General features: G+C 40.5%; 1 protein-coding gene across 1 annotated transcript in view; it reads left to right on the top strand.

The window, feature by feature from the left end:
* The window catches only part of atp1a2a (ATPase Na+/K+ transporting subunit alpha 2a), a 44,128-nt gene that overhangs the window by 19,001 nt on the left and 8,706 nt on the right, over positions 1–16,421 (top strand). The window contains exons 11-18 of the mRNA XM_079347859.1: positions 2,469–2,603; positions 5,323–5,402; positions 6,884–6,993; positions 8,269–8,444; positions 10,910–11,046; positions 12,066–12,216; positions 12,940–13,108; positions 15,131–15,285. Of these exons, the coding sequence (XP_079203985.1) occupies positions 2,469–2,603; positions 5,323–5,402; positions 6,884–6,993; positions 8,269–8,444; positions 10,910–11,046; positions 12,066–12,216; positions 12,940–13,108; positions 15,131–15,285 (1,113 nt within the window). The remainder of the gene's footprint in view (positions 1–2,468; positions 2,604–5,322; positions 5,403–6,883; positions 6,994–8,268; positions 8,445–10,909; positions 11,047–12,065; positions 12,217–12,939; positions 13,109–15,130; positions 15,286–16,421) is intronic.

Here is a 16,421-nt window from a genome sequence, read left to right as displayed (position 1 = left end):
TCACAGGGGCTTTAAAGTTAATTAGTGATGAATCACTCTCATTCGTGAATCATACATCAATAGCCTGAATTTTATACAATTTGAAATAGCAGTGTGTCAATACTTTAGAGACCGACCGAGATTTGACAAACATTTATTTAAGGGAAGCTCACGCCTTAAAGCTTCTCCTGACTCATCTGTAGAGACACAATGCTTCTGCGGTTCGTTTTATGCCCTGACAGGATGGTACTTTGATGTAAATTCACTGATTTGGTGTTTTTGAACTAGTTTAAAAGTTAGGTGAAGAAAATGCATGCATATTTTATAATAATGTTTTTCAAAGGATGTAGCATCTGTAGCTGTCATATGCTATGCTCAAAACACAATATCAGTCACCTCAGATGTCATAGACTGCCATGACAATCACGGGAGTGTAAAATAATCAACCCACTCACATGATCTCCGAGCACTCTATTTCAGACAACAACAGAGGAAGTGAGCCAAGTCAAACTCTTCAGCTGGGAGAGGATTCAGGGTTACTCAGACGAGGCTGAAACTCTTGAAACATTCATTCAGATTCTGAGGAACATGTAATGTAGGATGTGCCGAGGCGTCGTGGCACAACGGATGTCAATACGTCGCGAGGTTTCACCTCCAGTCGTCAGCTAGTCTCCGACACAACAGCTGCTGTATTTCCACAAAGTTGCATCACATTTGAAAAAAACTTGAATTTCAGAGGTTTCTGGAGTACACATGCATGTACACGAAATAACACACACACACACACACACACACACACACACACAGAGACTTAAAATGGGAGAGGAAAAAGCCATAACAGCTAAAGTGAGAGAGTGATTCGCCCTCCGCATCTCCCATTCAAGGAGAGTAGAATAAAATGGCGTTTACAGGTGGTGGTGTGTCAGAGTGTGAGTGTGTGAAAAGTGAGGCAAAGTATCTCGTCTGTTGTCGTGGTGACATGAGATTGCTCCAGTAGAATAACACAGATAAACTCGTGTCAAGTTCAAGGCCCTTGTTGAGTAAATATATGTGTTTTGGATGATGTGGCCCGTCGAGCTTCACACACACGGTACCAACAGGTTAAAAAAAAACCAACAACCTGTAAAAACAGTTTGTCGAATACCTCTTGACACTCACACTGGTTTACACGCTTAACCTCCCTCTCACACATCAACACAAGCACGCTGAGGATAATCCAATGCACCACTGGAAATGACTCAACCTCACTGCTACACAAACATACACACACATGCACGCACGCCGCTCGGTCTGCGAGTCAATAATATCCCAGTGTTGTTCAAACCAGCCTGCAACCTGTGCTACACTGACCTGAAGGAAATTCTCTGTGTGGCTCACAGCGACAGGGATTACAGCTCCGTGAGTCCGGTGAGAGCGCTCCCTGCCACCGCTGCCTCCCCGCCCCTCCAGCTGCCCTGCCTACCTCCCTGCATTAAGCAACAGCCATGTCTCCCCACAGCACTCAAACACAGCAGTCAAGGCCCGAGCTGCACTACCATTACAACAACAAGTCCCCCATCTGCACCCGGGAAAAACAGAGAAATGGAATTTCCTTGGTCTATTTACTCATTCATGAAAAAAGGCACAAACAAGGACAAATCTCGCAGAGCGCTTGCGTCCTTGTTTTGCGGCTGTTCATGAATGAATAAACAGGAACAAAGAGAAATCTCTTTTCTTGGTTTCGGCCCCTGTTGGCGCCAGGTCAATCAGTTCAGATTGGATTTTAATAAATTGCCGCCAACACTAGGAGGGATTGCTGTGGTTATTAGAGGATTTTCATCGAGGGAGGATTTCGCAGGTTGATATTCTCCTGAAATATTCGAGCGCCAAACGACTCACTCTGACACGCAAGCTGAAGGAAGCAGAAAAACTCCAAAACAAATATCAAGAATGTGCATCTGAAAAGGGGATAAATCAATTCTTAGCTTTACACAGCAGCTCTGTGTTTAGATGTCTGCATGTGCAATTATTCCACACTTTCATACTCTTGGAGGTTTTTCTGGATGTTAAAAAGATTTTATGCAAATTGGAGAAAAAATAAAATCTGAGGAGTGTGCACAACAGATTTTTACAAGTTGTTTGTTCCAATGTACTAAAAACAAGATTACACGTATTGATTATTAAATTATGCCTGCTCCTTATTAAAAACAAAGGCTTCTCTGCAAACAACTTTGAAGAGAAATCAGACACAAGTGACGTTTTAATACCGTACCTTCAACTCGAACTACAAGCGTCTGTGATGAAGACGATGCTCAGCTAACTGCATCATTAATAACAACCTCATGGAAGTTTAAAAACAACAACGACTTCGAGATGCAGCTTAAAACCGTCGGAGCCTCCTCCCACAGCGGAGTGATAAACAAATGCAGTGAGACACACTACACCACCTTCTTAATATGCATGTGTGAGTGACTGTGCTAATGTGGGTCTGTGTGTGTGTGCTTCCCCAGAGGGAGACAGCAGGGGATGCGTCAGAGTCGGCTCTGTTGAAATGCATCGAGCTGTGCTGTGGGAGTGTCCGTGGGATGAGAGCCAGGAACCCCAAAGTGTTGGAGATCCCCTTCAACTCCACCAACAAGTACCAGGTACTGCACGGGATGGCAAGGTTACACCGGGGCTTTTGTTGGAGGTTCCACTGTTAAAAAACACCATTTTACAACCAATAAGTTCAGCCTCCTTTGAGGAGTTTCTATAAAAAAGGACTGACACAAAGAAGTCTCTTTATAAGCTGCAAAAAACCTGCAAAAAAAAAAAAAGGTCATCAGCATGAAGATGGACATATTTTAGTAAATATTTATGCCTGACACCACTGCTGCCGATTAGGTGCCAAACAGCCTGTTTACATTTTACACTGCGCATATTGAATATTCATGTTTATCTGTTAAAAGAGAGCAGGAGGATTTTTTTTATTGTCTTGTTCAAATAATCTTAAATAAACGTCACAAGTAAAGAACAAAATCAGAAAAGAAATTCACACTGTATAGCTCATCCACAGCTCAGTTTACTTTAACAAACTCTGTTGTGTCTTCTGCAGATCCTTTTCCCCGTGGTTTAGTTAATGTTGTAACCTTTGGTCTCCAGCAGGTTCCTTATGGCCTTTCAAAATAAAAGCAGGTATCCAAACAGGGAGTAAAGTTCTCTAAGATTTAGACAGTGCTAAAGAACAGAACAAAAGCATAACAGAAAAACATGTTGATGGAAATGATAACGTGACGTGACTCAAAATGTGAGCACAGTTAAATTTCAGTCTTTAATCACAGTGTAATTTTTTTGAAAAAGTCATTTGAAAGCCATACTTATTTTTCAACATTTTTGTTTCAAAGCATAACTGGAACAAACAGATTTACCTCTGTGTAACTCTGTGCTGCAGACGTTTGTGCTGAACCTTCATCTTTGTCAACAACAATGTTCTCATTAAGTGAACCAGGCTCTGAATGCCAAAACCAAGTAAAGCCCACAGAAACTTCTTCCTTTTTTCCAATTTTGTAAAAGTGGAAATTTTGTTAAGAGCATTAACATCTTATTATGAATGTCCAAATAGCTCTTATTCAAAAGATCTGTTTTCCTCAACATAGTACATTAGAGTTAGAAATGGGCTGAAAGGCTACTTCGCCTGCTATATCGGCTCCGCCACACGGAAGCTATTTGCTGCATCGGGATGATTAAGATGAACATTTTTAGATTCTCGAGCAACTTTTATGGGAATAAAGGTGAAAGGATGTTTCCAGTTCTCGAGTGTAACGAAATCAAAAGGTTTTTTTTTTAGTCCTTTTCATGTTAATTGTGGATTCCAAGTCTGAATGTTTAAATCTAAAAACAACAAAAAACAGAGGAAATGTATCCAGAGACTCTGCACATACAATTACTGTTAATATCTTGAGTGGAAAATACATCTTTCATTTATATATCAAACTGTTTTATAACTCTGTCTGTGCACTATAAGCTGATTTCTTTTCTTTTTCCCGCTTGTTTTGAGTGTATCATGCATATTCATTTTTAACCTTTTCATCTGGAGAAGGCAGCTTAAATATGCACGCTCTTTAACGACACCCTGCTTTTCATCACCACTGCTTACACATTCAAACTTGGAAAGTTCCCGGCAGGCTGCAAACACTACACTGTCTGGAAGCAGTCGCATTGTTCATTTTGGTTGGATGTTGTGTTGCTAGACGAGCATTTCCTCTGTCAGAGATGTTTACAGCCAGGCTGAGACATTTTAGGGAAATGTGAGTCTTTGTACTTCCTCACTGCAGCCAAAGAAAATGATGCAACTCACGCTGATGAAGAGCTTTGGATGGAGTAAGACAAGAGGAGCTGCTGTCTGTAAATACTTTTAAAAAGGCTCTTCAATAAACAGGGATTCAATTTGAGACATCATCAGAATTTGAAAATTCTTTCTTTTACCTTTATGACGATATTAGAGCAGAAAATACGCACAACATAAACAGCAACAAAGACGAAAGAAAAGTGAGCAGTTTCCTGGGTGGCATTACTCGTTTTTTTATCGCACTCTATATTTTACAAGAGGCTCTTCTAAAAGGTGTGAAGTTAAGCTTTGTAAATTCCTGTAGGAGTTGACAGCAACACGGCAAAAATGAAACGTTGGTATTGAACCAAGAGCGAGGGAACACGGCGAGATATATAACACCTTAGTCAAGGGCAGCGCGGCAATTAATGCAGAGAGGAGTGTTTCTGATTTTCCACACCCAGTCAATCCCTCTCAGTCTGGAGAATTGAACCAGCAAATGAATAACCCAACAGTGATGTACAAGCAAACAAAGGAGTTCTCTTGCACCTGTTCCCTGACTTTAAATAGGAACGTCTGTGTTGAGAGTGTGGGGGGGGGGGAAGCAATTGTGTTCTGGTTTTCTGAGATTAGATATGCTGTGACTCTGATACAAATTACCTGAGGTAGCATGCGTGTGTGTGTGTGTGTGTGTGTGTGTGTGTGTGTGTGTGTGTGTTTTGTTAGTGGGAGGAGAAGAGCCGAGGTGTGACACCACATGAATACATGTGAGAGTGTGAATGAATACTCCAACACAGGGAATACATATGACTTGCATGGTGCACTCGGTCATGTTAGCATCCAGGTTTTTTTTTTTCTCCATCCGTATGTGACACTAAAAGATGAGTGTTGGCTGTTAACCTGAAATCTAAAGTTGAGTATTACAAAGCTGCAAGAGCCTTTTTCTTACTGCAGCAGCACACTTTTTAAGACGAGCAGGAAACTGAAAGTGTTGCTTGAAAATCAATCCTTTCCTGTTAAATCCTTACCTCTCTTCTCTCTCTCTCTTTTTTTTTAAGCTCTCTGTCCATGAAGCGGAGGACAATCCCTCTGGTCATATTCTGGTCATGAAGGGAGCTCCAGAGAGAATCTTAGACAGGTTGGTTGATCAATAATGAATCGATTATGTGTCTCACAAGTATACGGCTGCACAGCGTGTTTACTTGTTTTTCATTTAACTATTCATTTCTTTTCGTGAAAACAAAACCCTCCTCGGAGACTGATGTTATATCTACGTGTTTGTTGATCTTATGAAATCCCATAAAAAAGACTCCAACCAACTTGAACTGATCCTCGTTACAAATATTGTTCTGTATCTGAAACACGTTGGAGCAAATGGAAACTATGAGAAGCTGTTCAAGGTTTCAGTTCGCCACGCTGTTGATGCACTCTTTCATCACTATGACACAGTAAATGTTAATTTGAGTGAGACATGTTTACTCACTGGAGCACCAAATGTGTTTTATTAATCTGCTGGTGAAACTCCTGCTTGCTCAAAACGTCATTAGCCCGATAGCCATGAAAATAATCAGCGCCTTAAAACAAAAATAAACTAAAAAAAGCAACAACTGGGTTTGTAAGTGTGTTTTCGCACAACTATACAGACTGCTGATAGATTATCCTAAAGAGTTTATTATCTCTTAAATAATGACGTTTCTTTCCCAGCTGATGCTTCTGCATTTATCTGAAATATAATGGTTCAGTCTGATTCACATACATTTTTTTATGGAGTATTTTGTAATAACGTCTTTATTTGTCGAGTCAAAAACTGGAAAACTGAAATGTCACGTCAATTTCAAGTGCCGTGAATTATGATCAGTGAAGTCCAGTGAAGTGTCCACCCCAGGGCTACCTTTGAGAGCTCACATGAAATACACTGTAACACTATTACAAGTAAATAAATCATCTTATCCTTTTTTTTTCTTTCACACTGTATCAGTAAGCCAAAACTGGAACCTTCAAAATAAAACCAATACGGATAACTAGCGAAGCAACACGCGCATTATTCTCCAATTTATAATATTTGGGTAAGACTGAGGTGCTGTGAAGCCGCCTTTTTAAAAAAAATCTATCTATCTATTCATATGCATGTCATGTAGGTGCAGAGCAATTCACAAACAGCACCCATGAAAAGAGAGATTTCCCTATACACTTACTCAATGCAACAAAATCACCTGAACAAGACCTCTGGTCAACATGCTGTGCCCAAACTTGACATACATAAGCCTATTTTGGCCTGATTCCTAATCAAAGAATAATCTCACTCCATTATTGGTTTAAATCTGACCCAGCATTGAGTTCACTTTAACATTTAGGTTTGAATCAAATATAACGAGCGAGCCCGGCGGCCGACTAAGTGAAGTCTTTGTGCAACGATGAACAATAAAGCGTCGTATAACATATTCTGAGAGTCTTTGAAATCCTCTTATCTGCACATTCCAGCACAAACAAAGCTTCTTTTAAAAGCACAGTTGGTGCAGTTTGATTGAACTGGGTCTCAGAGTTCACCCACCTTGTGTTATTACCTCTACACCTGCCAATATCGCTGATTGATTTTTTAATCTGACAAATGCTTTACAGGTGCAGTACCATTATGGTCCATGGCCAGGAGCATCCACTCGATGACAACTGGAAGGAGGCTTTCCAGAATGCCTACATGGAGCTGGGAGGCCTGGGAGAGCGAGTGCTCGGTACATTTCACACCAACATGTTTAATCAGCCTGTTAGGGAACAAGGAGGCACGAAGAGGCTGTAAAACAAAGCTCTCACCTTTTATAATCAGCTAGGTAAAACAGGGTAGTTAAGCCAAATGTCCCCACAGAACTGCAGCTGTTGCAGGTTTCGGCACTGCAGAATTAACTAGAAAGGCGATGGACTCGAGCTTCAAACTCAATTTTAACACAAATTGGTTGCAGTATGGGTGGTTTACCTTGTATGGATTGTGAGTTTGCAAAATTGATTTTAATTTAACTCAGGTCGGACTCTGCACTAAATTTTAGCGTTTCTCGCTAAATGCCAAAGACAGATTTTTAAGTGAAAAGAAAATCATTAGATGAAGTTCAACTTTCCATATCTGTTAAGTGTTCTGCATCGAAACTCTGTAAATGCCATAGTTTTGTCAACCAAGAGGAAAAAAAAAGAAAGAAGTTACCTTGCTTCTTTTAAAAAGTGCCATAGGTAATAATTATGTGCCATCATCATTTTGTGAGAGTGGGTGTCACTTTTTTCAAGCAGTTAAATGTGGAATAGTGGCATTTCTTTTTTGGAGTAAAGCTCCTGAGTTCATGTAAATTATTAAGCCTCACTTATGCCTTGGGTGATGAGGATGATGTGTCGGGAGTTTCGTGACAAAGAATGGTTTCTCTGCTTTTAGGCTGAGCCTGGCTTCTCCTTACAAGCATTATGTTTTGTGCTTTTGCTCCGTAGGGATTCAAAAAGTACATCTTTCAAGGGCTGTGGATCATAAATTCATGAAAGTGGTGGGGTAGATTTGTGTTTCGCACCTGCAATAACACAATCTACACCCGATATTAAGAATGATGTGTATACTGTTGATCATTGCAGCCTGTAGGAAATACCTTTTGTGCAGTTGTATGAAAGCAGAGCACACGCCTTTCAGACCATATTTAGAAAGCGAGTATTTACCTTTAATAATGTCATCAATGAAACTGATATGAAAAAGTACAACTAGTCTTTGGGATCACTTTCTTAAGGAGCCTTCAGACCTCTCTTTTGTTGGTATCTCTGTGTAGTGTTTGACTGTAAATATCTAAACAAAGCTACGCTACAGCATCCTCTTTGATATTTCTGACGGAGGTTCATGGAAAGCTGGTCTACTTTAGTTTTACTAAGTGCCAGTTATATTGTCAGATGATGTCAAAGCAACTAAAGCAGCAGTGTAAGCGGAGATATCGCATGTCATTCTTTTATGAACACTCGCCTCACTGATCCCGCTTCTCTTGCAGGTTTCTGCCACCTAAATCTGTCTTCATCGCAGTTCCCCCGGGGATTCACCTTCGACGACGACGACATGAACTTCCCCACAGAGCAGCTCTGCTTCCTGGGTCTCATCTCCATGATTGATCCGCCGCGTGCCGCTGTGCCTGATGCAGTGGCTAAATGCCGCTCTGCTGGCATCAAGGTAATTGGTTCCACAGACTCAACCTTCATTGTAGTTCATGAAAAGCCTTTTCTAAGGGCTTCATGTAGCAGGCTTTTTAGAGGAGGGATTTGCATGTCAAATGCCTTTTCAAAGCCCAGATGATAACTGAGTTAGGGACTGTGAGAGATAATAATCGGTGGGTGAATGAGGCTCTCTTGCTCAAAGGAAGCTGCTGATGATATGTGTTATTGTAAACATTGTGGGAAAAAAAGGCCATCAAACACACTGAGGCAATATTTTGTACATTTAGCACAAATTGTAAATCTTAATGAGCTACAAATAGACGCAGAGCAGATGTTTGGCAATAAGCTGGGCTGCAGGAAGGTTAAACAACTTCCAACAGAGATGGAAATAGATAATGAGCCGAGTGAGTCGGGGGTTGATGTGGAAATGGGATTTTGCACATTTAATTTCAGTTACAGGAGTTATCATGCTTCCTTTGATATTGGATTTTTTTTTTGAAAGACACACTGTAATTGGCTTAAGAACAAAAAGAGTGAGAAGTGAGTGGAGATATGATCATAGCTTAAGTGAATAACTGGATGGAGGAGATATGCTCAAATAGGCTGTAAAACTGATCGAACGTCTGATAGAATTTGAGGTTTATTTTCCGTGAGTTTCAGCTGCTGTGGATCAGTTTTGTTTTGACAAGGCACCATTGTTGTTGTTTTTTTAACCAAAATTGGACCATGATTTTTTTTTTTTTCCTGACTGGGACTGAAACATTTTCTGTTTCATTAAAGGTGTAATAAGGAATGTGGGCGGGTGTTACCTTTTAATCAGTAATTACACCTTCATGTGTTGTTAGAATGAATTCCCTTTTATTAGTGTTAATCATTATTTTACATGTTTATGTAATGACTGAAGTGTGTATGAGCTTTGGAGGGACAATCAGAGACAGAGACATAGGCAAATGTGAAACATCTTCATGGCCTCTCTCTTTAGGCCAATATTTATTAAAATATGTGATATATGTATTTATCGATATAATATATGTCTTTGAATCTTCTTTAAACTGGTCCAAATGTTTGCGAGAATTCCCCTCTATGCAGACGATACAAGCTGTGTCGAGGTACTCGACATGTGTGATATATGAAGTTATGTGCAGCACAGTTTTGTCTGCTCGTACTAAAAGAAGACAATGAAGTACTTACAGTACACATTGAACACACCAGCGACAAACCTTTATGTTTCGTCATCGTGTCGCTGAGCTCAGGATGAAGCTAGAGCACGTGGTCTGTTACTTTGATTACCTTTAACATAGTTTGCTCTGATCTTTCTGCACCATATGCATCCTTTGTCCAAAGGCTTTGGTGCTATAAAGACAAGGCTACTCCCTTCAAGACGTCCTCATTTAATCTGTACTCTGCAGTTGATACTAATGGTTTTAGGGATTTCAAGAACGCACTACATGACTTATAATTACGTCACTTTTCATGTCATGTTCGAATGCAATGTTTCAGATGTTCAGAAAAGAATCCTTGAGATTTATGCAGATGCAGCAATGGAGTAATTCTACATTCACAGTGACCACCGGCTAATAATCCACATTCAGCTATCTATACATGAGATTCCTGTGTGTATCACAGAGTCACCATTCGCTGAAGCAGGGAAACTCTTCCTCTTATTGGAATTTACAGTTTGATCTCCTTCATTCTCCATGTCAAAGTGTTTTCTATTATTCACAACCCTCAGTGTGTGAATGTGTGTGTGTGTGTGTGTGTGTGTGTGTGTGTGTGTGTGTGTGTGTGTGTGTGTGAATTAGAGCATGCTAACATGTGGTTTGGAGCTTTCTAAATGTAGACTCTCAAACAAATCCAGCCTAAAAAAAAAATAATAATAAAAAAAAAGATTCTGTACTTTCCGTTTCACTTTAACTTTATTATTTTGCCTTTGGATTCAAAAATATAAAAAGTCATTCTGTCACAATTAAACCAACTGTACTGTATTCTTGTGTTAGAGCTGTCAGGATGATTAAAAAAATATGATTGCATCATGGAAGTCACGCTAACAAAGCATAAAACATTAAAAAAGTATAACCGCCTGGAAGAGAAATGAAAAACATGTTCAGCGTCACTGTCAAGCTGTTTCTGATTTCTGAAGGGTTGAACAAGGGACGGCAAGTGTTTTTGAAAGGTCTACCATTTAGCATAAACAGAGTATGATTATGTTGTTTCATAATTCGACAAGTTTCTTCACAACCATTGTACCTATGTACATGGTGACACTTCAGACAAGATTTTTTTAGTTGACTTCCTGATTTTAACAAAAACCAGGATTTGCAGCATTACTGTCTAATGTAACTACATGATACGTTCAAATTACTTTTAGACCCTCGATTCCCATTTCCACATTCTGTCACACATAACATGCAGTTGAGACACAGTGGCGTTTAATGTGACAATCCCCTGTGATTTATGGCACCTTTTTTTGTGTGCTTTCAGGTGATCATGGTAACCGGGGACCACCCAATCACAGCTCACGCCATCGCCAAAGGTGTGGGCATCATTTCTGAGGGCAACGAGACGGTGGAAGATATCGCTGCGAGACTAAACATCCCTCGGAGCCAAGTCAACCCAAGGTGAGTTCAGTTGTGCATAAAGAGAGCAAGTGAGGTTAAAATGATAGTTCAACATTTGGAGGTACATATGATAATACTAGCGTTAGATAAGTGTGATTTTCTATCTGTAGACGGGATTGAAGAAGTTTCAGGACGCTGAAATGTCGAAAAGTTTTATTGAATGGCAACAAAGAGAAGTAAGGTGAAGAGTATCCCAGACACAGCAGCTGCCTTCTGAAACAACCTCTGGGGGAAAAGTCTGTTTTGTCAAGGCTTTGCTTTAGCATGAGGTTAATCAGTTAAGCCGTAAAGAATATCCAGGCCATGTTTTTGCTTGTTCTTTGCACTGTTTGCAATCGGTATTAAAACTTCAGATGAATTGAGTAGGAGTGGGCAGTCATCGTCGCTGAATGGATTTTTGTTTTCATTGTTTTCAAGCATACAATCAATATATTATTCACCTTTCTAAACATGTTTAATTTGGACTAATACTTTGGAAACATAAACTTTCTTGATGTCATTTATTGTATTTAGAAAATGTAGCATTATTGCCAAAGCTACATTTTCCATTGGAGGCAATAATGTTCACCTGATTGAGTTTAATTTTACAGATCAAACAAAACTCAAAATAACTCATGAAGCTTTAGAGGTTTGGGGTTTTAGTTTCCTTCTGACAAAGCCAGTCGAGCTGTTTCTCCTTTTTCAAATGTTTGTGCTAAGCTAAACGAGCCAGCAGCTGGCAGGCTCCATTCTCATTTTGAAAAGTTGGGCTTGTTATTGATTGACTCTGTACAAAAAAGTGAATAAGCATATTTCCCAAAATGTCAAACTGTTCCTATAAGACTGTAAGCATGAAGAAGTGAGTGTTTCCTGCCAATAAAATGAGTGCGCTTGTTTGTGTGTGAGAAGACAAACCTGGGGAGAAAGAATGAAAATGTCAACACTTCCCTTTGCATAATTGCACCCTGGTACCCCTGGACTCCTTACTGTGGTTGTGCGTGACTGATGTGTGTTTACGTACTCGGGTTTATTTTCACCAGAGATGCCAAAGCGTGTGTGGTGCACGGCTCGGACCTAAAGGACATGAGCCCCGAGTATCTGGACGACCTGCTGAGGAACCACACTGAGATAGTGTTCGCTCGCACCTCTCCACAGCAGAAGCTCATCATAGTGGAGGGCTGCCAGAGACAGGTCAATGGCTGTGTGTGTGTGTGTGTTAAAGTGTGTGTGGGCTTATTGAGAGAATACAATTGAATAGCTGTGTGTGTATGTATGGTTGAAGGTAAGCATGTATGAGTGTTTATGATGAAGTCTGGATGAATGTGTGAATGGGTCTGTTTATGACAGTGTGGAGTTGAATAGTGTTTGTGTGTGTGTGTGTGTGTGTGTGTGTGTGTGTGTGTGTGTGTGTTTGTGTGCGCGCGTTTGTGTAGGGGAGAGAGAGAGAGGGAGAGAGAGCCATTTGGCAGTGCAGGTGGTTGAAAAGCTGAATGCATCGTTTGTGCATGTATGAAATGAAAGTCCAACTGCAAATATTTGGTTGAGTGTGTATATGATAAGAATATATTTCAGCAGAATATTAAACTCTATATCTTTATGCTTTAAAGTACGTGCTCAGCTGTTTTGTGTAAAATGTTGAAAATAAATGTGCATTCACTTGCACACATCTCCATATATTGAGGTCATGCTACAATTCACCCCAGCTCACTCACTCTCCCTCCGTGTTACTGAATGATTGCAACTCAATTCCATTTTTCATTTAATCTCCCCCGAGCTGCTTTGAAAAGACATTATTAAGACAGAAGGGGAGGGGGAGAGAGAAGGAAGACGAGGGAGAAAATCTTAAATCACGGTACTTATCTTTTCTTTTTTTTTTCTTGACACTTTTTGTTCGCTGCTTCCTCGCGGGTGCAGGGGGCGATCGTGGCTGTGACGGGTGACGGCGTGAACGACTCCCCGGCCCTGAAGAAAGCCGACATCGGCGTTGCCATGGGGATCGCAGGCTCTGACGTGTCCAAGCAGGCGGCTGACATGATCCTACTGGACGACAACTTTGCCTCTATTGTCACCGGGGTAGAAGAAGGTAAGTATGGGTGGGTGAAAAGAAAGAGAAAGAGAGAGAGAGAGAGAGAGAGAGACTGAATGACAGAAGAATGGAAGTAAAACATGAAAAGCAAAGACAGAAGCTGAAAGGGGAAAAAAGGAGCAATTTGAGTCAAAATCACCAAATTTCAAACGTTCTGCCACCAAGCTCCTTTGTCATGTACAGAGAGAGACTTGTCATTATTTCTGAGCGAGTTAAAAGTGTGGCATGAGTTTTATTATGGTCGATTTCACACAGTATCAAGCACAGCTGTAGACTAGAGACTTGGACTGGAGTCAGACTTCAGTCACACAAGTAATTAGGACATCACCATATTTAAAGAGCAGGCCGTTGTTTGTTGTTGTTCAAAGCTGAGGAAATGCCAGAATTGGACAAACACAGCCCTCCTCTTTGCAGATCTTCCTCTTCTGTAAGTCCATCCCACCAGATGAGCACACTGTCGCTCATTCACGTGAACACATAATGCACGTTGCTGCCATGTGAAATCGTCCTACTCAAACTGAAATACCCCGAGAACACATGCAGATTATTCAGGGAAAATTAAGTTGGCAACTTTCAGGCCCTGGAGAACATGTGGAGCTTTACATCCAGCTTGAGGGCAATGCAACCACTGCTCCATCTTTGAAATGCCTCCTGATATTTATGCATTTTTTATTGTGTTTATTCTCATTCCCTTTTTCAGTATGCTAGAATGGCACATTTCCCTGCAGGATTTTCTTGCATTGACGCAAAGTTTCAACTTCACAACCTAAAGGGATATGCATGCTCACTGGCATCTACGAATCACAACCTTGAGGAACATTTACTCTTTGAAACGACATTTCACCCATCACGGAAAGTCTGTCAACGGAATAAAGAGTAGGCGCAGAAGTTTGGTTCTCTGTCATACCACTTGAGTGAATTATGCAACATAAGTTCCGACAAAGTTAACTGATTGGATAAGAGACATTTCATGAGTGCTGATAAAAGCTGCGTCTCAATTCAGGACTGGCATCCTTCGAAGGACCCGGCTTAAAAAGGACCCAGCCTTCTTTTCCCATAACTTACTCGCCCATTTCAGAGTCAACCTGCTGGTCTGAACTGGTGCACAATGAATCTCGGTATATGTTGGGTCATGAATTATGCACAGAGTGGATCCTTCATTGGTTTCAGATGGAAGGACCCATTTAAAGGAGCCTTTGAAATGGTGCGGGGGGGCGGGCTGTGGTCTTTAGAGCGTGCGATCCGTTTGGCTCCTTTTACTCTATCCACTGTCCTATCTCTACATTAGAGGCATAAAAAGCCCCAAAATAAACCTTTAAAAAAAAAAGTTAGCATGAGATGTTTAACTCAGGATGCAACAAAGAAGAAAAAAAGTGCCAACTTTATTTTCATAATTTAAGTACAATAATGAGATTTTAACCTGTTGGAAAAAGTTTTTCGTAAGAAATACTAAAAACTCAAATTCAGAAGAATTACACTAAATTCCTAAGGTTGGACAAATCAAGGACAGTGGACAAATCAAGACAGTCCAAGAAGGACTTACATGCTCTATTTTTATGCCTTTCTTTAAAATGACTTGGTCTTATCTATAGAACAACGATATGAAAGTCTAATATGTCCATGTTGTGTGCCAGTTTGCTTACTAAGGCCTGTGTATTGTCGCCCTGAATGGCTTGATTTTAAAACTGCTCTGACAAAATCCAGCCTCAACTTTAAGTTTTCTCATAAGAGGCTGGAATTTAATCTAAAGTCGGGCTGCTAATAAAGTCAGAGGGAGAAAAAAAAAAAGCTATTAGTAAAGTGGATATGCTGACAGAGCAGACAGTCATCGTTTTTTATTTCACCATGTCTGGAAAAGTCACTCAAACATAATAAAACCATTAACATGAAAGAGAGAAAGACGATATTCAAGCTCTGTCGTTGTGTCATGTAAGCAGTATCTCGTTCATAATCTGTTTACATCTCCTGATAGCAGTAATCTCCACAAATAATATTTCCTTGTTTCTCTGATCAATTCAGGTCGTCTCATCTTCGACAACCTGAAGAAGTCCATCGCCTACACGCTGACCAGTAACATCCCAGAGATCTCGCCCTTCCTCCTCTTCATCATCGCTAGCGTTCCGCTGCCCCTGGGAACTGTCACCATCCTCTGCATCGACTTGGGCACTGACATGGTGAGTGTGAGGAGGGGGATATCCTCCAGCTCTTTTGATGGACACGCTAACAATGGGTTTCCTTCATTATTTCAATCGATACTGAGACTACACTTCTGAGAAATGACAGCCTAATAGATGTATTGACTGCTGCACAGTCTGTATTGTGTTTTTTAAGTGTGTGATATATTAATTATTGAACACTTCAGTTTTTTCCTCTGGCCTTTTGGTTACTGATTTCCAGTTTTAATGTTTGAAAAATGAAAGCTTTATTGGCACGGTTCACCCGCTTTCTCCACCGATCTGATTTACAGGAGTTTCACAGCAGGTTCCAAATAATAAAATATGAGGTTTTAGCTTTTTTTTGTCCGGGCTGCTATTTCAAAGTGCTCTCAGCGCTCAAAGCTAATTGTTAGCAAATTCTCCTTAGTGAAGTGGGTGCTAATTGTGGCATAGCTACGGGCGAGCTAAAGGTGACATTAAGAAGACTAGCTTTAGTAGCGGTGTCAGATATGAAAGCCTGCAGGTAAAACGAAACAAAACGTTTGGTTTAATTTGTTCTTTCTGTCAGTGGGAGAAATTCACTTTTGGCTGACTGCCGACGACCATTTGTTCAGGCAGAACAAAGACCGGGGTGACGCTGACACACACAGATTTACATTTCACAGCTCTGCCATTTCCAGATGCCAGTCTCGCCATTGTATTTTCCAGCAGCAACAAAAAAAAAAGAGTAGCTGGCACGCTGCTCGCCTGAGGGGCGTAATCCATCATTGCAAAAGAAAGGGAGCACGAGATGAATATATTCAAAAGGACTTATGCTCATTATTTGAACTTTAATTTTTTCGCTGCTCCGTGCCACCAGCATGCTGCTGAATCTTGCTCTCATACATCCCAATGAGACAAAAACTTGATTATTTTTTTTACAAGTAATAAAGTATGTGGCCTCATATACGTCTGCTAGGAGTCATTTTAAGTCTGCATGGGTTGAAAAATGAACGAGAGACGTTTTTTACACACTGTAAAAAAGGAGTTTATTTTATGAAGGTGACATAAAAGATGAACTTTTTTTCGTTTTCCAGCAGCAGGATAGATTTGTTCTTGTTGACAAATATTTCTTTAACCGCCTGCGATCAGAGGCACAGTGCACTCTTTTATTG

This window comes from Symphodus melops (genome assembly GCF_947650265.1).
Source record: "Symphodus melops genome assembly, chromosome: 7".
NCBI lineage: Eukaryota > Metazoa > Chordata > Actinopteri > Labriformes > Labridae > Symphodus > Symphodus melops.
Note: the sequence above shows the minus strand (reverse complement) of the source record. Positions and strands in the feature narration are given on the sequence as shown.